This window comes from the organism of the source record quoted next, unplaced genomic scaffold, assembly GCF_019419815.1.
Source record: "Pyrus x bretschneideri cultivar Hongxiangsu unplaced genomic scaffold, Pyrus_bretschneideri_v1 Contig1, whole genome shotgun sequence".
Taxonomy (NCBI): domain Eukaryota; kingdom Viridiplantae; phylum Streptophyta; class Magnoliopsida; order Rosales; family Rosaceae; genus Pyrus; species Pyrus x bretschneideri.
Window position 1 is genome coordinate 13,775,681 of NW_025999390.1, and position 23,355 is coordinate 13,799,035.

Genomic DNA, 23,355 nt, shown 5'->3' on the forward strand with positions numbered 1-23,355 from the left:
GTGATTAGAGGTGAATTTCAAGCTTATATTTTATACAGCATGTTTTGAGTTTGATTTTTAGCGTTGAATCACACAACAGTAACCAAGAGAGGTTGAAATCTTCTTTGTAAATCTTCCCACATTTGAAAAATAAAGCAAATACACCATCGAGTCCTTTAAAAAAATGAATAAAATAAATAAAAAGTTCATGTAACGTTGGATTCGATGATACCAAAAATACAAGAAGTCGTGTGCCATTGCAAACTCATGCGTATGCTCGCATGTGATAATCGCTCCAATCCATGCCACTTTAGTTCTTGACACGTGTACATACCATGTAAGATAACGATGATTTCATAGAATCTGGATCCTTTTTGTAAGAATTTTAGGGATTCGTGAAGTCCATTCATTATACATTGTGGTTAAAAATCATTTTGAATATTTTTATTTAAAATTAAACACAAAGAGTATCTGATAAAAACTGATCATAGTATGATAAACTGACACGATTCACAGATCTTCAGGATCCTCACCAAAAGGATCTGGAGAGGAAAAAGATTCTCTTTGGATCCCTTTCACCTAGTCAAACAATACAGACCCTTAAAATTTGATCTAACAGTAAAATTTATTATAACTTTTAAAATAAATGTGTATTTTTAATCGTTAGATCGAATTTCAAAGATACGATGCGGATAGGTGGAAGGGATCCGGAATCCCTTTCCATCCGGAGAGGATCCTGTTGGGATTTTCTGTAAGTGTGGCGTGTCGTAACGTTCCAGTACTCCCATTTCTATACGAAATTACATACCCAGCAAACCAGCTACTTCGTTCCTCCTCCCACTCTCTGATTCAATTATACGTCTTAACATTTCTGCTAAATTATTACCGCAATATTCAACATATCCATTTCTCACAACCCTATTTCTCATAATCCAAATCAAATCATCGGTAATTCATCGTGATCATCAAAAAGTTTTTATTTTATTTGGGTTTTTTTCGTTTTCAGATTTTGGTGTTTTTTTTTGTTTTTTATGAAATGAATCATAAGACACAGAGATGTTGAATTTGCAGAGATGGGTTTTGCCAAGAAAGATCACGAGTTTCTGAGAGCGATCGGTCTGGCTCCCGAGAATCCAGGAGGATTCATCAATGGCAAGTGGAAGGCGAGCGGCCCATTTATCTCCACTGTCAGCCTTTCCAACAATCAGGTTTCTAAATTGTAAACTTATTAGTTTTTCTTTATTAATCGCCATTCTTTCATCGATGGTTGCTTTTTATTTGTTTCTTTTGCGTAAAGATGTAATTTTGATTGGAAGAACACGAAGATTTGAGTTCAGTCACAAAAACCCAGAATTTGAATCTTTCTGATGATGTTGTTTTTGCATTTGGATATTAGGAAATTGCGAACGTCACGGAAGTGTCGATGGAAGAGTATGAGGAGGACCTGTGGAGCTGCAATGGTGCTGCAAAGACATGGAAGAGTGTTAGTTCTTGTTATTTTTCTTTCACTTGATAATTGGTGTTTAAACTTGTCTTTGTTTTGACAAATTTATTGTTGTTTCGGTGCAGCTTCCGGCGCTGAAGAGAGGTGAGATTGTTAGGCAGATAGAAGATGCATTGCGAGAGAAATTGCAGCATCTGGGGAAGCTTGTGTCCCTCGAGATGGGAAAAATACTTGCTGAAGGAATTGGGGAAGTTCAGGTCTGAAAAATATGATATCTTTAACAAAAAATTGTTATGTTTTCCATCTTTTGAGTAGCAAATGAGCTTTGGAGTTGTTCGCTATTGTTCGTCTGTTAGAGTTAAGATGGAATTATCATTTACCCTTCTTTTATCATAATCGTTGTCGAAACTTTGTTAGTGATTCCAGAGCACTAATTTTTGCAGGAGGTTATCGATATGTGTGATTTTGCTGTTGGACCAAGTCGACAACTGAATGGATCTATCATACCTTCAGAACGTGAGCTCAAAGTTTATATTTCTTGCTAATTTCTATTTTATCATCCTCTGGTTTATAAGCCAGTGGTTTTTATTTTTCGTACAACTCAAAATAGTAGGCCCTCTTTCTGTTTTTTGTTTGCAGGTCGGATCATATGATGTTTGAGGTGCATTGCTAGTTCTTACCTTGAACTTTAATTAATTTGTATATTGTTACAACTTCTACCATGCTCTTTTACACAATTGAGTTTGATTATGCGATAACATCACTGTTGGTTATTACCTTGAACCTTAATCACTTTGTATATTGAACCTTAATCAATTTGTATATTGCACTTAACAGTGATGTGCATTGCTAGTTCTTACCTTGAACCTTAATCAATTTGTATATTGTTACAACTTCTACCATGCTCTTTTAGACAATTGAGTTTGATTATGCGATAGTTGGTGTCATCACCGCTTTCAATTTCCCATGTGCTGTTCTTGGTGCGTTCTTGTTCTCCTTTGTCTTCATAAGTCTGCAACATAAGTTAAACAGTTATCTTTATCATGTAAAACTATTTTGGCATGGTGCTGGATTTTTAGTACGTTAAGTGCATCCACTAACTTGAGGATTTAGAATCAGCATTGACCTTGCTTTTCTATTTGTCACCATAATTCACTAAATACATTAGGAATTTTATACTGCAAGATTTCCAACTGTAATTTTTCTTTTTATGGTGCTTTAGGATGGAATGCCTGCATTGCGTTAGTCTGCGGTAATTGCGTTATCTGGTAAGTTTACATGTCATCCTGATTTCAGAATTGGAGTTTTAATCAAATCAATCATGCCAGAGCATAAGATAAATATTGAAGTGTATTCAAAATATCCCAACTGTTTCATTGTTATACTACAAGATATCTTATGTAACTATGTGACATTATCTTCTAAAACGTTGAGTTTTGTTGTATTATTTCATTAGAAAGATACAACTTTATAATGTAATTTCTACTTTTGACGTTTATGTTTTGTAGGAAGGGTGCACTAACAACTCCGTTGGTGACTATTGCTGTCACAAAGCTAATCGCTGAGGTTCTTGAGAAAAATGACTTACCTGGTGCTATATTCACTGCCTTCTGTGGAGGAGCTGAAATTGGTGAAGCAATAGCAAAAGACACACGGATACCCCTGGTTTCGTTCACTGGAAGCTCAAAGGTACACTGTTCACGTACATGTGTCTTTTAACATTCTTACTCCCATCACCCTGGTGACTATTGCTTATGTTCCACATTCCCAAATATAGGTAGGTGTGAAAGTGCAACAAATTGTCACTGAGAGGTTCGGTAAATGCTTACTTGAATTAAGTGGAAACAACGCCTTAATTGTTATGGATGATGCCGATGTTGGGCTGGCTGTGCGTTCTATCTTCTTTGCAGCTGTTGGCACTGCTGGTCAGCGCTGCACAATTTGCCGTAGATTGGTAACTATTTATCTAAGAAATTCCATTTGTGTGATTTGATGTTGTTAAAGAAGTTGAGATTTTTACTTGAAAATAACTTAATACAATTTTTTTTTTTTGTGTGCATGTACGGCTTCACCGGACTGCAGTATCTCCACGAAAGTATATACCAAAACGTGTTGGATCAACTAGTTGGACTTTACAAGCAAGTCAAAATTGGGGATCCTTTAGAGATGGGAACTTTAGTCGGACCAGTACATACTAAGGTGTCAAGGGAGAACTTTGAGAAAGGGATTTCAACCATAAAATCTCAGGCATGTTCTATGCTCTTGGAGAAGCGTGGACACCCACACACACCCACACTCTCCCCACCGAGGAAAATGGGTTCTTATGTCCTACATGACGTAATTTATTTTGTCAGCGTGGAAAGATCCTTACAGGCGGATCGGTTATATAGAGTCGGATGGCAATTTTGTGCAACCAACAATTGTTGAGATTGCTTCAAATGCTTCTGTGGTGAAAGAAGAATTGTTTGGCCCCGTTCTCTATGTTATGAAGTTTAAGGTGGTCTAACTTATGAAAAGTTTCTCTTGCATTATTGTTTTTTATGCGCTTCTTCTCTGATAAATGTTGCGGCTTTTGTTTGAAAATGTGCAGACTCTTGAAGAAGCAGTTGAACTGAACAATTCAGTACCACAAGGATTGAGTAGTTCAATTTTCACCAGCAAGCCGAATACCATTTTCAAATGGATTGGGTAAGTGTTTATAATATCTAATGACACTAGAAAGTGACGCTGATTATACAATGAATAAAGATTTCAAATTACAGTGTTTAATAGTTTTGCATTCGAATACGATGCAGGCCGCATGGTAGTGATTGTGGTATAGTGAATGTTGTTGATGTTTAAGCCTTGCAGCTGTCTTGTGTTTTGTTGCATTTTGTCTTTCTGTAATTCAAAGTCTCTTTTGTCTTAGTTTTGAAATGTAAGGCTGAGATTAAATCAAAGCTAATAGGCTAAATGTATGTGTGTCTCATGGTATAACATCTCACTTATACGTGAGCATGTGGGATTCACGTGAGTTTTGGTGTAATGGGAGAGATAGTGCGCCTCAAACGGCTATATCTCCTCCCCACTCTAGTTTGTAGCTTTTTAATCATTTCAGTCATAGCTGAATGAAATCAGAAATTTTCACAGAGCTCTTCATCTTCTCTGCATCAACATTTTCGTGTGCATTCTTGGTTGAAATCAAAACCTTGTTGAATTCTCCATAGTTCTGTGCACTGCTCTGTTGTTTTATAGAACTCTAACATGGCCTCAGAGCCTAGTTCATCGCTTTAATCTGGGCGTGAATCTGTGTTTTCTGGGTTCTTCAGTGAATCGCTGAAGAATCGAGTTTCTTAAAAACGAAGATCTGTGTCTAACATGGCCGGATCAATGAGTTCTGAACTTCGTACTCCCATTTTCAATGGTGAGAACTATGAATTCTGGAATATCAGAATGCGAACCATTCTCAGGTCTCATGGACTGTGAGATCTTGTAGAGACTGGGTTTGCTATCCCAGAATCATCTACTGTGGTTGAGGTAACTGATGAAAAGAAGGAGAAGGATGCAGCTACTCAAATTTCAACAAGTGCTGCGGAGATCATAATGAAGGATGCTAAGGCCCTTGGATTGATTCAAGGAGCTGTGTCTGATCAAATTTTTCCCAGGATTTCTAATGAAGAAACCTCCAAAGGAGCTTGGGATATCCTACAGCAAGAATTCAGAGGTGATAAACAGGTTAGAAATGTGAAATTACAAGGTTTACGCAGAGAGTTCGAGTATACTAGGATGAGAGATGATGAATCTTTATCTGCATACCTTACTAAACTGTTTGACATCATGAATCAAATGAGGTGTTATGGTGAAGAACTATCTAGGGAGAGGGTTGTTCAAAAATTACTTATAAGCTTGCCTAGAAGTTATGACTCTATTTGTGCTGTGATTGAACACTCAAAGGATATCGAAACACTTGAAATTCAAGAAGTGGTTGCTTCTCTGAAGGGTTATGAACAAAGGCTTGATATGCATACTGATCACTCTACTGAAAAGGCATTTGCTAGCCTAAATGTTGGTTCTAAGTTTCAAAAACCCAGTGGGTTCTCTAGTACACAGAAATCAGGGAAAAGTTGGAAGAACAAAGGAAAAAAATGGGATACTAAGCCTAATTTTATCTCTAAGCAGAATAATTCTCATGATTCGAACAAAACAGCTTGCAAACATTGTGATAAACTGCACTATGGAAAGTGCTGGTTTGAAGGAAAACCTAAATGCACAAATTGCCATAAATTTGGTCATGAAGTCAGAAACTGTAATGGGAACAAAGTGGTGCAGAAGGCAAACTATGCAAATCAGGTTGATGATATGGGAACTTTGTTCTTTGCTTGCAATTCTGTGTCTCAGGTGAAGGTCAATAACACTTGGTATATTGACAGTGGTTGTAGCAACCACATGACAGGAGATGAAAACTTGCTGGTGAATGTGAGTAGAAATCTGAAAGCAAAAGTAAAAATGGGAACTGGTGAAGTGGTGAGTGTAGCAGGAATAGGCACACTTGTCATTGAAACCAAAATGGGAAGAAAGCACATACAAGAAGTAATGCTAGTACCTGGCTTGGATGAAAATTTTCTAAGTGTAGGGCAAATGCTGGAACATGGTTACTATCTGCTATTTGGTGATAATGCAGTCTGTATATTTGATAGCTGGAACTTGAATGGACTGGTTGCTAAGGTTCAAATGACTAGCAACAGATGCTTCCCTCTAACAATGATGCCTGCCACACCACTAGCATTAAAAGCTAGTGTATCTCATTGCATACAGATTTGGCACAAGAGGCTAGGTCACTTAAACACAAGAAGTTTGCTGCAACTCAGGGAGCAAGAAATGGTTCATGGGCTACCTCACTTGGAAAATTCCAAGAATGTCTGTGAAGGATGTATGCTTGGCAAGCAACATAGGGATGAGTTTCCAAGAGAATCTGCTTGGAGAGCTAAATTCCCACTTGAATTGATACATACTGATATCTGTGGTCCAATGCAAGTTGCTTCAAATGCTGGAAACAAGTACTTCATTCTGTTCACTGATGATTGTACAAGGATGACATGGGTCTACTTTCTGAGGTACAAATCTGAGGCATTGGAGTATTTCAAAAGGTTCAAAGCAATGACAGAATTGCAGTGTGGGTACAAAATCAAGTATCTAAGAAGTGATAGAGGTGGTGAGTTCTTGTCTTCTGAATTCAGTGACTACTGCAATGTTTCTGGGATTCAAAGGCAACTAACCATGTCATACACACCACAGCAGAATGGTGTATCAGAAAGGAAGAACAAAACTGTGGTGGAGATGGCTAAAACTATGCTACATGAAAAGGGCATGCCATACCAGTTTTGGGCAGAAGCTGTCCACACTGCAGTGTATCTCCTCAACAGATGTCCTACTAAGGCATTGGATAAAAAGACTCCTTTTGAATCCTACAGTGGGAGAAAACCTGGAATTGCACATTTGAAGATCTTTGGGTCAGTATGTTATGTTCATGTTCCCATAAATTTGAGACACAAGCTTGAGTGCAACAGTCACAAATGTGTGTTTGTGGATTATGGAACCAGTGAAAAAGGATACAGATTATTTGATCCTATCACTAGTAAGATTATACTGTCTAGAGATGTAGTATTTGATGAGAGTGCTGGATGGAATTGGAATGACAGCCCTGGAAAACAGTCCAGTGTATCGATTACTACTGATATGGCAGAATCTGATCTAATTCAAGGGTCAAATGTTCAAGATGAAAGTGTATTCCCTGAGGCTATTTCTGATACTTCACTAGATGATTTGAATATTGATGCTGATGATCCGAGTTCAATCATTGATCTATCACAGAGCTATGATTCTACTCCAAAGAAATGGAGATCCTTAAATGAGGTCATTGCACAGTGTAATGTATGCATTATGGAACCTGAGAATTTTGAAGAGGCTGCCCTAGATTTGTCTTGGATGAAAGCTATGCAAACTAAGCTAGACATGATTGAGAGGAACAATACATGGATGCTGGTAGATAGACCATCTAGCAAACCTGTGATAGGTGTGAAATGGGTATACAAAACAAAACTGAACCTTGATGGAAGCATTCAGAAAAACAAAGCTAGACTGGTTGCAAAAGGTTATTCACAGAAGCCAGGCATTGACTTTAATGAAACCTTTGCACCAGTTGCTAGGCTTGATACCATAAGGACCCTGATTGCTCTTGCAGCTCAGAAAGAATGACAACTATTCCAGTTAGATGTAAAATCTGCATTCCTTAATGGTGTACTCAAAGAGGAAGTTTATGTTGATCAGCCTCAAGGGTTTGTTATACAAGGCAAGGAGGATAAGGTGTATAAGTTAAGTAAGGCATTATACGGCCTTAAACAAGCTCCAAGAGCTTGGTATGAAGAAATTGACTCTTACTTCACCAAGGCAGGTTTTAAAAGAAGTCCTAATGAAGCCATCTTATATACTAAGGTTGAAAAGTCAGGAATTCTCATAGTTTCTGTCTATGTTGATGACATTGTGTACACTGGAAGTAGTGACACAATGCTTGATAGTTTAAAAAATGACATGATGCAGCATTATGAGATGACTGATTTGGGATTGCTACATCATTTTCTTGGTATGGGAATTGTTCAAACCAAGAAAAGCATCTTCATACATCAGAAGAAATATGCAATGAAAATGCTGGAGAAATTTGGACTACAAGGTTGTAAGTCTGTGGGAACACCACTTGCAGCAAATGATAGGTTATGCAAAAAGGATGGGAGTGAAGCTGCAGATGAATCTGAATACAGGAAATTGGTGGGAAGTCTTCTGTACCTTACTGCCACTAGACCAGATATAATGTTTGGTACTAGTCTCTTGGCAAGATTTATGCACGGTCCAACTAAGAAACATATGGGAACAGCAAGAAGAATACTAAGATACATTCAAGGTACTATGGATTTTGGCATTGAATATGTGAAAGGAAAGTCAGCAGTTCTTATAGGATATTGTGACAGTGACTGGGCTGGGAGTATTGATGACATGAAAAGCACATCAGGGTATGCCTTCAGTCTTGGCTCAGGTGTGTTCTCTTGGGCATCAGTTAAACAAAACACAGTAGCATTATCCACTGCAGAAGCAGAATATGTAAGTGTTGCTGGAGCAACATCTCAGGCCAAATGGTTAAGATTCGTTTTGGAAGATTTCGGGGAAGAACAAGTTGAACCCACTGTGCTAATGTGTGATAACACTTCAGCAATAGCTATTGCCAAGAATCCTGTGTTTCATCAGAAAACAAGACACGTTAGCAGGAAATTCCATTTCATCAGAGATGCAATACAAGAGAATGAGAATGAACTTGTTTATTGCAAATCCGAAGAACAAATGGCAGATATCCTGACAAAGGCTCTACCAAAGGAGAAGTTCAACTATTTCAGAGAAATGCTAGGAGTGAAGTCAGCTGCCAGCTTAGAGGAGAGTGTTGATGTTTAAGCCTTGCAGCTGTCTTGTGTTTTGTTGCATTCTGTCTTTCTGTAATTCAAAGTCTCTTTTGTCTTAGTTTTGAAATGTAAGGCTAAGATTAAATCAAAGCTAATAGGCTAAATGTATGTGTGTCTCATGGTATAACATCTCACTTATATGTGAGCATGTGGGATTCACGTGAGTTTTGGTGTAATGGGAGAGATAGTGCGCCTCAAACGGCTATATCTCCTCCCCACTCTAGTTTGTAGCCTTTTAATCATTTCAATCATAGCTGAATGAAATCAGAAATTTTCACAGAGCTCTTCATCTTCTCTGCATCAACATTTTCGTGTGCATTCTTGGTTGAAATCAAAACCTTGTTGAATTCTCCTTAGTTCTGTGCACTGCTCTGTTGTTTTATAGAACTCTAACAAATATACCTACAAATGGAGCTGAGATTGGCGGTGCCTTTGGTGGAGAAAAGGCAACTGGCGGTGGTCGTGAAGCAGGGAGCGACTCCTGGAAACAATACATGAGACGTTCAACATGGTAATCTTTCGTTAAGCCTACGCATTTCCTAGAATATCTACACTGATCATTGGACTGTTTCATGGTTATTTCATCAAATGACGTGAACAATTCTTATCCTTTGACAGTACAATCAACTACGGGACTGAACGACCACTTGCTCAAGGTATAAATTTCGGCTAGTGAACCAGGCATCACAGCAAAGCTCGGTCTAATCTCTCGGTCATGACTTGTCAAGGAAGGTACATTCTGCAGAATGTGCTGTGTCATGGTTACGAGTACCGGGCCAGCTTGAACGCGCTAAAAAGAAACCCGAAACAGATGTTTATGATGATTGGTTTAGATTTCTAATCTTGATAAATAAATGGTCTTTCATTTTTCTTTTCTTTGAGAAATAAAAGCAGTCTTTGTTCAAATGGTTATGCTTGTGCTTTGCGGCGCTTCTGCTTTTTGCTTTTAGTCCATCTGTGAACTGATCAAGTATTCGTCATAAGTGTTCAGTGACTGGTAGCGTAAAGCCTCTGACTTTTTGCTGCCAAGATTGACAGGGCAAGCGTGGCCATTATTTCTGGCGATCCTTGGCCGCCGGTGTATACAACCGGCAACAAATAAGAAACGTTATAACGAGAAGAATATATTTCCTCTCAACGGCTGTATGCAATTATACGTCTATTTGTTTTCTTCATTTAACAATCACTTATATCATTGGATACTACAAATGCGTCTCTCTCTCTCTCTCATCACACAATCCGGTACACTTCAAGTTTTCTTCTTGCGGCCCACCTAAGAAGTTGACGCTGCTGAGTTGTGTAGATGGATTTTTTAGTCCAAATGATAGAGACGGGGATGAAGATGTCTTTCTATCACAAGGGAAGTTTTGATAGCAGTACAAGCGCTGCGTGTATATCCCACGGTAGGGGAAGTTCTAATGTCCAGCCGGCTAGATAAGATTCTTCCATTTTTCTCTCCGTATGCGGCATTAGACTCGTAAAACCCGGCGTATTAAATTCCACACTCCTCAAAATTAACCTCATCTCATGAGTCAGACGCCGCATATAGAGGGGAGGGCAGATAGAAGAATCCTGGCCTATGTAGATGATGGACTGGAATCAAAGACTATTCTAGTAAGTATTCCATGTACTCACTTTTTTTATTTGACCAAATAAAAAAAATTCACGTGTTTCTTATTTTTTTTTAAATCAAGAAAAATTGATGACATAATAAACAGATGCCTTAATTATTTTTTAATAGGTTAGGTAAACTACGCATAACGAAAGAGTAATGTTATTTATACCATGTTTTTATACTACATTTCTATACAACCTTAGGTAACATCTGATGTGCACAACCACATCATTTGAAAAATTTGCAAAACTCAAGGAAAGAAATTAAAAAGATTATTCGTATACCACAATCATCATTTAATTAACTAGTTTTTATTAATTATTAGTTTATTAAATAATGAACTAAATTTAAAAATCTGATTAATTCAAATGACGTGGCAGTCCACGTCAAATACTATCTAAGGTGGTATGAAAATATAGTACAAAATAGGGTATAAATAGCATTACACAACGAAAAACAACTTCTATGATTGATTCCAAGTCGTTTCCAAGTCAAATAGCTGACTGTGAAACAACAAAGAATCAAAAAATTCATAACCACCAACGAAGCAACAAAGCATAGAAAAATACTACTAAATTGACGCGGAAGGATTAAACAAAAGGAAAGTCATTTTAACGCACCTTTTGAATCTTGTTTGAGAGATAAACGAGGTGTTTCTTACTGACATTATCAGTCGTACGATACTAAACTACTTGCCCAATAAAATTATGACGTCAGCAGTTGAAGGAGAAGTCGAGTGGGACTGATTGAGTGATACCAACCTTAGCGTGGCCAACTGCATTCTTTTAACTTTTTAACACACAAAATTTCAGAAAAAGAAGCCTTGAATGGACGTGACTCAAGTTACTGGATTCGGTGCCGTTCCACCTGTCCCCCACTTTATTTCTCTGTTTTGTCTCATTCGATCATATATGGCCAGTTTTCAGACATGGGAGGGACAAATGTTTTGCTACAAATAATCCAGACTTCCTCACACAAGGGCAGTGAACAGACTGGCGAGGAAGAGAGAGAGAGACTTACACGAAACGGAACCGTCAAGATGTTAAGATGTCTGTGTTTCGGACTAATTTGTACAACGTTTTGCGGAATAGCTGAAACACTGACGACACGTGAATAGGCTGTTTTAACGTTTCAATTTCATGTAAGTTTCAGAGAAATGAACTTGGTGGTTTTTGAACAAATGCTTTCCTTATTTTTCTATGGGAAATTTCTCAGAAATTTCCTTCTGTGCTTTAGATATTTCTTACCTTTTTTCATTTAATTCCCTCCAAATAAACCAATATTACACTTAACTAAAACAGATAAGAACCAGCTAATTAGCAATTAAACCACCGCTAATTAGTAATTAAAATCTATAAGAAGGGAAGGTTTAATGAGGTGCATGCATTGAAGACCAGCCAGCAATGAAAACTGAATTGCTTAGCTGTTGCCGCACACAGTAAAACTTTTCCGTGTACAGGAAAAAAAAAGAAGGGCTTTTAGATCTAGGTCCAAAAACATAGATGGTTTTTAGGAGTAAGTCCAATTATATAATTATATGTTTTTATTTTTTTTGTACTCATTTTATATATTTTTTAAATATTAAAAATCAATTAAAATCTTCTAATATTATGCATTTTTCAACTCTAAAAAATCTAATTAATATCTTACAACTAATATACTAACATAAATTATCTACAAAACATTGTACCTTAACTCAAGTAATAAATATATAAATATATATTATACCTGTAAGCAAGATATGAAACCTAACTAAAAGGTAGGAAAAAACATAATATACCTATAAGCAAGACACATGAATTTATGACACATTGATTATAAAAAAGAATTTGTCATATAGATACATAAAAATAAATTAACCTGTGATATAGGTTGATTATAAAAATTAAAAATAAAATCTATAAATGGGGTTTAAAGCAGGAGGAAGAACAAAAAATAACAAAAAAGAAAAAGAAATAATCAAAGAGATAATTAGGAAGAAATTTGATTTTTATAATAAATCTTATCATTCAATAGATAATTATTGATAATAAAATAATTAGATTTATTTTAATAAATTAGATTATTCGCTAAAAAAATTGGACTTATATCAAGTTTTCCCAAAAAAAAAAAAAAAAAACCAGCATGCTAAACATGATTAGGGATAGTGGAAGGAACAAAGTTGGCATATCACTTTCTCAAATATCTAATTTGACCCTCTATTCAATCACCTAATGGCCCTAGGTTTATTTCCATTTATTTCACAACCCTAACAATCAAGAATTCATCGTCTCTACTTTATCAAAGAAAGTTTAAGTTTAAATTTCATGAACGACAGTTGTTAATTACTAAAAATATTATAAGAGCGAAAAAGATATCTGGGTTTAAATTTCATGGACGATATAGTTGTTAATCGATGAAGATAATTACAATGGAGAAGCCAATGGCTATTTGGTCTCCACCTTGTAAGTCTGAGTTTAAATTTCATGAACGACAATCTAAGTTAGATGAAACAAGAAAGAAAATGCATTTTTGAAGCAAATTAACATATGAAATATTTACATTGGAATTCTAGAAAAACAAGCTCATGTTCAGTCCTATCAGTTCCCACATCATTAACTTAAAAAACCCATTTTTCATAATCCCAATTAGAGCAAGAAAAACCGACCCAAAAATTTACCCAAATCCCAAATTGTTAATGTATCGAAGTGAAAAAGAGAGTTCCTCTGTTTCACATATTTACCTTTTAATCCTCTGCTTTTTACCATTTTCACCTAGACAGAGAGGGAAAGCAACTTCCCGAACGAACAAGCGGCGGGCTGCGAATCCTTTCGACTTCTCCGAGGGTAGTACTGGAATTTGACCTCAGGGCTCTCGGAGTATCCAAGCTCCGCCGGAAAACCCGACCCATGGCGAAGATAGGGTGCTCTGTTTCTTTCTGCGACCGGAACTTTTTGCAGAAATTTATGTGGCGGTTCAGGGCTTCTTCGGTGGAGATGTGCCTATCTGATCGTAGAACTTCGTCTTTCACCGCCTCGACGCAGAGCCCGCAAATCCAACGGCCCTGATAGCGGTCTCGGACTCGGGAGATGTAGGCTGGGGTGCAATCCTCTGTGAACCCGCAGGAGGCGCATTTTACGCACTCGACTTCGATTGGTGGAGGTGCTGGGGATGGTTTGGTTGAGGTTTGGTGCTGGGAGTCTGTCCCGGTTATAGCCATGGAATGTGGTAGAACATTGAACTCTCTCTCCTCTCTCTCTCTCTGTTTTATCTCTGTTTTTTTCGGAACAGAGGAAAGAGAGTGAAGAGGTCTATGCTATGTAGATGTGTGTGGAGAGAGAAACTTTCCACCAACGGGAATCTAGTCTGGCAACATTTCCCAGTCAACTATGTATGGTACATATGTTTTAATTATTTTATATATTAATACTTGATCAATTTGAAATACTGCTACATCGACGTTTTCGTTACACAAAAGTTCTTTCTCTCCTCGGTGTGGGTGTCTACGTATTTGTATGCAATTAAATTGTAGCTATAAATTAGGGTTTGTGTCATGGATTTTCTTACTATTTGGTCAGGACTTAAAATAGGATTTTCATCATTCTGTGGCATTAGGTGGACAATGGGTCATGGGAAATTTACGAGACTCATGGCCATAATTTTGGCAACTATCATTTTTTGTTTTGGCCGAAATTTAGTAAATTCCTTGAATATCTCATTATTGAAATTTAATGTCTATATCTTATGAGAGATTTGGCATGGAAAGGGTGATTTGGCATGTAATATCTCGTTCGGTGGTTAAGATAAGTAGTAATGACTGAATTTCGTTATAGAAAAGTGATTAGGGTTGGTTTGGTTGGATAAGAGCTAATCTCATCATAATCTAATCATGTATATTGTTGTGATTAGGGTTACTTCGAGAAGTGATTAGGGTCTTTGCACTCCGAACCCAGTTCAAATTTGGTAGTTTTTTAGTCAAAATGATCTTTGAAATTGACATAACTCCTCACTTCGGTTCCTAAGATTTAAAATCAATAGAAGTGGTCATGAGATTACCCATCGTCAATTATTTTCATCATTCTGTTAAAAATCTCCGTTAAATTGAAGAAACAACCAATTTAAGGGGAGGGGTTGATTTGACAAAAATACCCTCAATTTAACAGATATTTCTCACAGAATAACTAAAATGATTGACGAGGGACAATTAGAGACCAATCGTATCGACTTTAATTCTCAAGAATCAAAATAAGAAGTTATACCAATCTTAAAACTATTTATAAAAAATATTTTGTGTAAGCAAAACTTTATCAAACTCAATTTTCCCATCATCTTTGAAAGCCAATTGAGATGGTTAGATTACCACCATATCATTTTTATTATGAACATGTTGTGGTTGATTTGACGATTTGATATGAACATGACCCGAAAAATAAAGGGAACTTTAACGAAAAGTTTCTAGTACTGTTCACTTTAACGAAAAACTATATTTTTATACTAAAAAATCAATCCCGGTACTATTCATTTTACCCTTTATTTTGTCTTTATCGTTAAAACTCAAAAATTTCAAACTATATTCGTTAGTTTTCTTAAAAATAAACCTTATCCCAGGCGAAACGGAAATAAAAAAGAACAAAAATCTTATCAATCACATTTCATATGTGAGATAGCAAATCCCAGTTCTTCTTCGTCATGAATCCATGATTAAATAAAAAGTAGAATATCAGAGTTCTATATTCTGAGTTTTAACCATTAAATCTTGTCAGTATATCTTCGACCACAATCTAATAATTAAAAATTCGGGAATATATTGTAAAATCCCGTCTGTTTAACCCTAAAGTCATGTCAAGTTTTTGTGAGAAAAGCAACGAGTGGACTGACTTTGTCTCTGTATAGCATTATCCTGACAAGTGCAGCTTTGTTTCTCATAAAAAATATGAAGTCACACAACATTGTGAATGTTCTCACATTTATCATCGTTATGGCTCTCAATATTCTGGCACTTTGTTGGCATGGTTGCTTGCCTTCTCTCTCCAAATCTACTTCTTCTCCCCAATATCACCAGATTCACTTCACCTCCCTCCACCTTCCCTCCTTCCCAGAAACAACATATTAAAGGTTTCATAATCATTTCGTTTTCATTTTAAGTTCTGAAACACAAAGCTCATGGACCATCTCATAACCATTTTTTAATTATGGTTAGCAGACAGGTTGTGAGATTTCCGTTTTAAGTACTTTAACTTGAAATTCTGGTGTTTCTTTCTTTCTCGTTTTTATTAAGTTTTTGGGTTTGTGTAGAAAGTGATTACAGCTACAAGAGATGGTTGGATCAAAAGGGTTCACACAAAGGGGAGTTGGGAAAACCGGAGGAAGGTGAACAGTGATACAGTTTTTGGAATTACATTCACAAAAGATGGTGATCTTGTTACATGTGATACTGATCAAGAGGTAAGAGCAGCACATTCTGACCAGAAAATGGAGAAATACTTGTGTAATTAGAAATTTATTTCTATCTATCTCTCGATATCACTCATCACTTAACTATTTGCTCAACATACTGAGTTACCTAATGGGCATAAGAGAGCGATGGGGTAAACTCTTTAAAACTTAAACCTCGGATCACGCGTAAGAATGTACATTGTAAAACTGGATTTTGCATTGTTTCCCCTTTTATAAACTGGTACGTGTTTAACTCTCTAACGCCTGTGGTCTGGTTGCTGCAATTTGTGCAGGGTTTGCTAAAGGTTATTGAAAATGGTGTCACAGGTTTCACATCACATGTTAATGGGTCCAAAATAAGGTTAGACTGCTTTCCACTACACAATCTATTACATGTTCTTTTATGCGAATGTCTTGAAACGACCTACTTTAACGTGTCTCTTTGATCGTTTTCAAACCTAAGAAGAGACCCAATGTTCGATGTGTGGAATTTTTCACATGCAAAAAGAGTTGGAATTGTATACATATGAATAAGTAAACACAAGTAAGGATTTCTGCACTTTATTTTCTCTTCGCAATCTTTTTAGATTTTATGATATTTGAATTGAATAAATAAAAATAAAAAATAAAACAAAAATAAAACAAAAGTGTAAAAATTATTATTTATGAACAAGCGCCTGCAATATTTACCGAGACGAAGATTTACCTCGAGTTAAAAACTAGATGAATAAGTAAGCGGTGGTTCGATACAACTGTGGAAAATGACTGGAGAGAGAGAGAGAGAGCAATGTGTTCACTTGGAAAGAAAACATCCATGTGCAAGCCATGCCAAATACAATTATGATGTGACACCACCAGAACAATACAAATAAGGTCCTCTTGTTACATATTAATTGCAAGGTGGGGCAGTTGCATCGTGACTAAAAGAATGATTTATATGAAATAAATTTGTTGTTGCGTAATATTTTTTATTGAATTAAAATGTTGTAATAATGGTTAATTCGTTTCATATAAACTGCCTCTTAAAATAAAACTATTAAGTAAGGAATCTTTTTCATTATATTCGGGACCGATTGCTACATGTTCTACAAACATCATGGTTTGCTGGTTTGTAAGATGAATCCATGACTGTTGCCATCAAAGTCTGGTACCGTTTTACCTTCTGGGGATTTCATTTAGATATTTTCATATCTCTGAATTCTTATTTTTTATTTTTTTATATTTTTTGGGTCTTGTTTCATTAACTCTCTTTCAACTAAAGAGAAATAAAAAAACATGATTCAATAGAGACCATGTTGATGTTGAAGTGATGACTGATGAGTGATGAGCCTCCCAACCCTACAACTATTCTACCTGTATTTTTAATGGAGAAAGGCATGTCGCCAAGGAAACTGGTTCATTTCAAATGATTAGGTATTTGTGATCCTCTTTCTGAGGAAAGGATTATGATTAGAGGTGTCAAATTAATTTATTAAGTTGTTAATCGGTACTTGTGAATATATGTTTAATTTGATATTTCTATAATATAGAGATAAGATTGATAGTGGTGATGACGATGTAAGATAAAATCAAACAGAATTGGTCTTAATGTGTATTCATTAACAATCCAATAAGTGGATTTGTCACATGTGATTGTTGGACCAAGGTTTGTATTGTTGCCTTTTGGAAATAAGACATGTCATTTGAGAAGAGGTGTATCAATGCCTATAAATATACCAACAAGTCACCCACTTCATATTATTCAAATTTTTTTTTCTCATCCATGGGTTATATTGTGATATATTATTGTTCTAAGAATTTCCGCCTGACACCGTTTAGGTCCCGCTTAGGCGTTAGGCAGTTGGTCACCATCTCGATTAATCACTAGGTGTTTGAAAATTAAGAAATGGAGCCTCAACCTCTTTAGGTGTCCACCTAGCCTACTTAAGCGCTCGACTTGTCCGTCTAGGTCATGACTCTCACTTAGACAGAAAATGGTAACTTTCATTTTGCATTTTTTTTTGTTCAATAAATTGTAATTTATATATTCCAGTATAAGTACGTAGTTTTTAAGTATAAATAGACACTTAGTTATACGATATATATATATATATATATATATTTACTTAAGGACATAGTATCAAATACTAAACTTGGTTTCAAGTTTCAGATTTTTCTAACACATATTCATATGCATTTAGTAATGTTTTTATTTAAGAATTTGCAACTGATTTGGTATTTAATTGCATGATTTATTTCTTGCAATATGTAAGTGATACATATTGCAATTTAACCTTAATTTTTCCAACAAATTGTCCCCCAACGAAATTTAGTACATAACATTTTAAACCATGTTGCCACTTAGTACTACGGTCTAGTGGTATTCCTCTTCACTTGTCAGTGATAAGTCTTATGTTCGATTCTCACCAAAGACAAATTTGAACCATATTATTGCTAATTCATTGTGAGACCGCCCCCCTTTAGTGTAGATAATATTATTTGTTTAAAAAAAAAACATATTAAACTATGTTGAGTACTAAAAGCATTCATTCTGTCACTTATTACTATAGTCTAGTAATATTCCTCTATATTTTTAAGTGAAATGTCTTAGGTTCAATTCTTACCAAAAACGATTTTGAACCACATTATGCTAGCCTATTGTGAGGCTTAGCCCACCCCCTTTCTTTAGTGTAGATAATATCGTTTGTTAAAAAAAAAAAAGCATTCATTATGTCATTTATTACTATGGTCTAGTGGTATTCCTCTACACTTTTAAGTGAAATGTCTTAGGTTCGATTCTCGCCAAAGATGAATTTTGAACCACATTATGCTAGCCTATTGTGAGGCTTAACCCACCCCCTCCCCTTAGTGTAGATAATATCGTTTGTTAAATAAATAAATAAAAAGGCGTATTGATTCTAGAGAACTTTAACGAAAAACCATATTTTTATACTAAAAATCAATCATGTTACTTTTCACTTTACCCTTTATTTTGTACTTATCAATAAAACTCAAAATTTTCAAGTTATTTTCATTAGTTTTCCTTTGATTCTATTGGGTCTTGTCCGTGGCTTTAGGGCATGTCTCTAGCAATATATCTATTTATCCTAGCATTTCTCAAAACTAAAAACATAGGCCCAGTAAATGAACATATGTTGACGTTAAACTTCATAAGAGGGACAAACCCTTACTTTTCTAAAGGATTAATTACAGTCAGATTGCAGATGATGTAACTGAGGGACCAGATGGTAGTCTATATTTTAGTGTTGCAAGCACCAAATTTGGACTCCATGATTGGTATCTGGACGTGCTAGAGGCAAAGGCCCATGGGCAACTGCTCGAGTATGATCCCTCATCTGGTGAGAATTCAATTCTACTTGATCATTTGGGTTTTGCTAATGGAGTTGCAGTGTTAAAAGACCAGATTATCTGCTGGACTTTGAAACATGGAAGTAAGCTTGATGCAGCACTTCTCTCTCACCCTATACGCCCGTTTGGTGGGCTAGGTGGTATTGAGTTTAGGGGAATTGAATTGGCGAGACTTGTAAGTTGTAACCCAAGTATAATGATATGTTAGATAACCAATGGACGATTAATAACCAATTCCATGCAACCAATTCGACCATGTTGATAATATTGAGTTTCATGCTTAGATTTAGGTGCTTGAGGTGCTGTTGGGAGATAACAAGGGGAAGACAGAGATCTTTGTTGAGAATCTTGCTGGTGGACCTGACAACATTAATCTTGCTCCAGATGGGTTCTTCTGGATTGCTCTACTTCAGGTAATACAACCTAATTTTATGCAAAATTAGTGAATAGAAGGGCTTCCAAGATTGGGCTCGGGATTCACCACACTTCGCAGAAGCTCGCACAGGTTATGTCAAAATTTCTTCTCTTTCCCAAATCAATGTTTTTTTTTTATTTTGTGTGTGTAAAATCTCAATTACATATGATTGATTAGTGTGTTAATTATGCTAATATAATTGGGATTAATATGCTTAATTAGTGTGTTAATTATGCTTACAGAGAATCAGGATGCTAAGCTTTTGTTCGTGTTGGAATTAGAATATTAATAAACTGGTAATTCATGGCTATACTTGTATATACAATATGAACAAATAAAATCATTACAAACTTTTAATCAAAAATAAAATTTGAAAATACTAAATAAATAAACCACGATTTGGTGCACTTTATGTTTGTCTAGCGTCCCTCTGGCTCAATAGGACTTGCTGACATTTGGAGCGATCCCTGCTGACATATTTGCTTTGGTATTCGCCAGTGGCGAAAAGGGCATGGGTGTTTGATGAGCGGACAAGAATTGTCTGCTCTCCTATTTTCGGTGTCTTTCTGTATCTTCTTGTTTTGTGTAATCACGATTAAATCACTTCAACATTTTATATTATTTTTTTTATAAAAATAATAAGATAAAAATAAATAGTAATATAAAATATTGATATGTCTTAATCGTAATCACATAAATAAAAAGCACGAAGAACATCGAAAGTAGAAGAGCAGACAATCCTTATCCTTGATGATCCGGCTCTGGAGATCCAAGAGCTGAAAAGTGAGTAAAAGAAGTTAAAGTTGCAAGATCAACTTGTATATCTCTGAAAAGTGAGTAGAGGACTCCAACGTCAAATCGGATTTTGTTTGGATTAAAAATATACAAGGACCAAGCTCTCCCTCTCCCACGTTGTTAGTCCTCTTTCTGGAATCGGGATCATTTTCAAATCCTAAAAAATTGAGTTTAAGGATCAAATGATCCGGACCGTTGAAATTTGATCAAACGATTACAATTATTATAATTTTTAGAAAGAAAGATTAAATTTCAACGATCCAAATCATTTGATCCTTATACTCTGTTTTTTTTTAAGATCCGAAGAAGATTCAGGTTAAAACATGCTCTTTATGGTTAAAACAATTGTCAAGATCTGCTCACCAATAGACCACATGCTCTTTATGATTAAAACAATCAGACAATATATATACCGGTGAAATTTCAGGACGGGCCTAGCCCTATCCTGACCTCCATGTGGCTCCGTCACTGTCAAGCAGTACTACACATGTGTGGTATAGGAATTCCCTATAGATGTGGTAAATTACACTTTACATCTTTAATATTAAACAGTAACTTAATTACAAATGTGACAAATTAATAGAGATCAATTATAAATTCAAATCCATTATGACATAGCTACATTAGTTTGCAGAGTCCGTTATTGAAGATAAGAGCACCTCGGTTGAAGTAGGGAACCCAGGTTCCAACAAGGCACGCACTTTTATAACGTGGCAGCAGGCCACAGAGAACCATCAACTCCGTGAAGACCCAAACGCGGCAGCTCTTGTCTTCTTGGAAAAGAATATACGTCCTGGCACAACAATGAACTGGCCCTTCACTAGAAATACAAACACAGCACTTTCCTGACGCGCAGAATTGCCGAATCGATCCCCTTCTCATCTACCAAACTCCTAGAAATCCTTAAGCACTTCTCACTGGAACCATCATCTGTGGAAGCTAACACGATCAAGGAAACAATCCAAGATTGTGAAGCAGCCAGGCTTTAAAGGAAAGGAAAAATATTGCGCAACGTCTTTAGAATCAATGATTGATTTCACCACTTCCAAGCTTGGAACAAGTGTTGAAGCCTTGATATCGATAGAGGAGGAAAAAAAAGCCACCATGTTTATGCACAAGTACACCATAATGCCTAGAGTGAAGAAGTTGGAAGGTGAAAAAGCCGTCTTGTGTTATAAGCAGAACTATACTTACGCTGTGTTTTACTGTCATGCAATAAAACAAACAAGAGCTTATATAGTGCCCCTTGTTGGTGCCGATGGGGTGAAAACTAAAGCAGTAGCAGTCTGCCATATCGATACATCTGAATGGAACCCTAAGAATTTGGATATCAAAGCCTTACAAGCTATATATATATATATATATTGACACACACACACTTGCACCTATGTATATATACACGTTGTATTTGATCCTACATTATCTGTTTATATAAACCTTGTCTTCTCGATCATCACCATGTATAGTGGTCATGCATGTATATATGTATGGTATCTATTTTCAATAATGGATAGTATGCTTTTGATATTTTGTGTTTCTTTCTAATGGTTGAGTGATTAATCTGTTGTTAATATAGAGAATCCTTTGCGGTAATAATATATACACGTAAGTTTCATTGAAGTTACTTCCAAAACAAAATTTTATTTGGCAATTACATTTTGCACCACTGTTGTCTAAGGCAATTAAAAGTTTGTTGTCAGCTGTACTAAAAAAAAAAACAAAAAGAAAATAGTTCGTTGTTGTCTTTTGATATTGTACTAAAGTAATTTCACATAAACAAATTTTTGTTTTTTGTTTTTAATTTTAAAAGCCTCACAACCAGGTAACATTAACAATTTTCTTCTACCACGTTTTCCTCGAATTTAACCGATTTTTAATTTAAATCGCCAAATTGCAAAACAAACAAAGCAAGAATCAATCTGTAAGTTTAAGTAAACTTTTCCTATTGATTTTGGTCACTCCGCAAATTATTCCTTTTGATTTTCAAGCTGCAATTTGAGTGTTTTGGAAATTTATTTGTATCTTATTCTGTAAACAACTTCACCAGAGCTTCCTCTCCCAGACTCTGATTCTTGCTGCTGCCGCTTGCATTCTACAACGGCAATGGCGATTTCTTCATATTTTTTCTTTCACTTGCTCGGTTATTCGCGTATCCAAACACCACCCAATTGAAAGCCGAGGAACTGCTAGCCGTTAACCTTTGGAAAAGCCAATTGCTTGGATACTTGTATTAGATGAAGAATCTTTCTCTGTAATTCACAGATTACAAAAGAAGCTGGTCGTGACTCGTGAAGCGAAATTTTAGTGCGAGGAGAGAGACAAGGAGGTCGATAGTATGGGCCTGATTGTTGGGCCAAACAGGAGTTCGGGGCCACACCCTATTAACAGTTTCAATATGACCCAAAATTAGTCATTTACACTCATGTCACATTAATTACTAAATGACGTAAATCTTAACCTAGTTTCACCTTAGATTTACATGGGATTTGTATTCAAGGCGGAATAAAAAAGTTTCAAACCGACGAGCTATAATGTTCTTTTCTTCTAGTCATTATGTGTAGGCGACTGACTAAATTTGTTTGTTTAAGTACTTGGACTGGGTTGACGCTTACCCTAGTCCAAGTACTTGGACTAGGTGGGTGGTTCCGCCCGTACTTGTACCTTAAGTAGCTAAGTGCATCTCCTCTTGGATTATATCCAATGGACATGTCAAATAGTTATTCTCAAAATTTTATATGATAGATGATGTGACCAATTAATATAGATGAAAATTTTTCTTTCATCTAATGGATGTGTCAAATATTTATTTTAATAATATATTGGGCCTCATGACTAAAATAACTACTAAATAATAATTAAA

The 23,355-nt window shown here is 36.0% G+C and overlaps 3 protein-coding genes across 3 annotated transcripts; 2 read left to right on the plus strand and 1 right to left on the minus strand.

The window, feature by feature from the left end:
• Positions 1–695: 695 nt before the first annotated feature.
• LOC103950259 (aldehyde dehydrogenase family 7 member A1) lies at positions 696–9,813 on the plus strand. Its single transcript, XM_048587566.1, is given in 16 exon segments — positions 696–927; positions 1,051–1,187; positions 1,376–1,462; positions 1,549–1,680; positions 1,867–1,989; positions 2,346–2,403; positions 2,646–2,691; positions 2,932–3,112; positions 3,201–3,377; positions 3,506–3,670; positions 3,778–3,807; positions 3,810–3,920; positions 4,014–4,111; positions 4,219–4,251; positions 9,302–9,418; positions 9,526–9,813. Coding segments are annotated over 15 exon segments (1,548 nt in total). The 5' UTR covers positions 696–927; positions 1,051–1,052; the 3' UTR covers positions 9,581–9,813.
• A 3,213-nt stretch (positions 9,814–13,026) lies between these two features.
• On the minus strand, positions 13,027–13,882 carry LOC103950295. The gene has a single exon (XM_048570070.1). The coding sequence runs from the start codon at positions 13,719–13,721 to the stop codon at positions 13,272–13,274; it is 450 nt and encodes a 149-aa protein (XP_048426027.1). The 5' UTR covers positions 13,722–13,882; the 3' UTR covers positions 13,027–13,271.
• Positions 13,883–14,232: 350 nt separating this feature from the next.
• LOC103950294 lies at positions 14,233–17,845 on the plus strand. Its single transcript, XM_048579655.1, has 4 exons — positions 14,233–14,268; positions 15,395–15,616; positions 15,797–15,946; positions 16,231–17,845. Exons 1-4 carry the CDS (start codon positions 14,233–14,235, stop codon positions 16,381–16,383), a joined length of 561 nt encoding a protein of 186 aa, XP_048435612.1. The 3' UTR covers positions 16,384–17,845.
• The last annotated feature ends 5,510 nt before the right edge of the window (positions 17,846–23,355 follow it).

Excerpts from the sequence above, each read along its gene's own strand:
- LOC103950295 (XM_048570070.1), bottom strand. The coding sequence starts at position 13,721 with ATGGCTATAACCGGGACAGACTCCCAGCACCAAACCTCAACCAAACCA.
- LOC103950294 (XM_048579655.1), top strand. The coding sequence starts at position 14,233 with ATGTCTATATCTTATGAGAGATTTGGCATGGAAAGG. Across the intron at positions 14,269-15,394 it reads AGAGATTTGGCATGGAAAGG|CATTATCCTGACAAGTGCAG; the intron begins GTGATTTGGCAT and ends GTCTCTGTATAG. Across the intron at positions 15,947-16,230 it reads CATGTGATACTGATCAAGAG|GGTTTGCTAAAGGTTATTGA; the intron begins GTAAGAGCAGCA and ends CAATTTGTGCAG.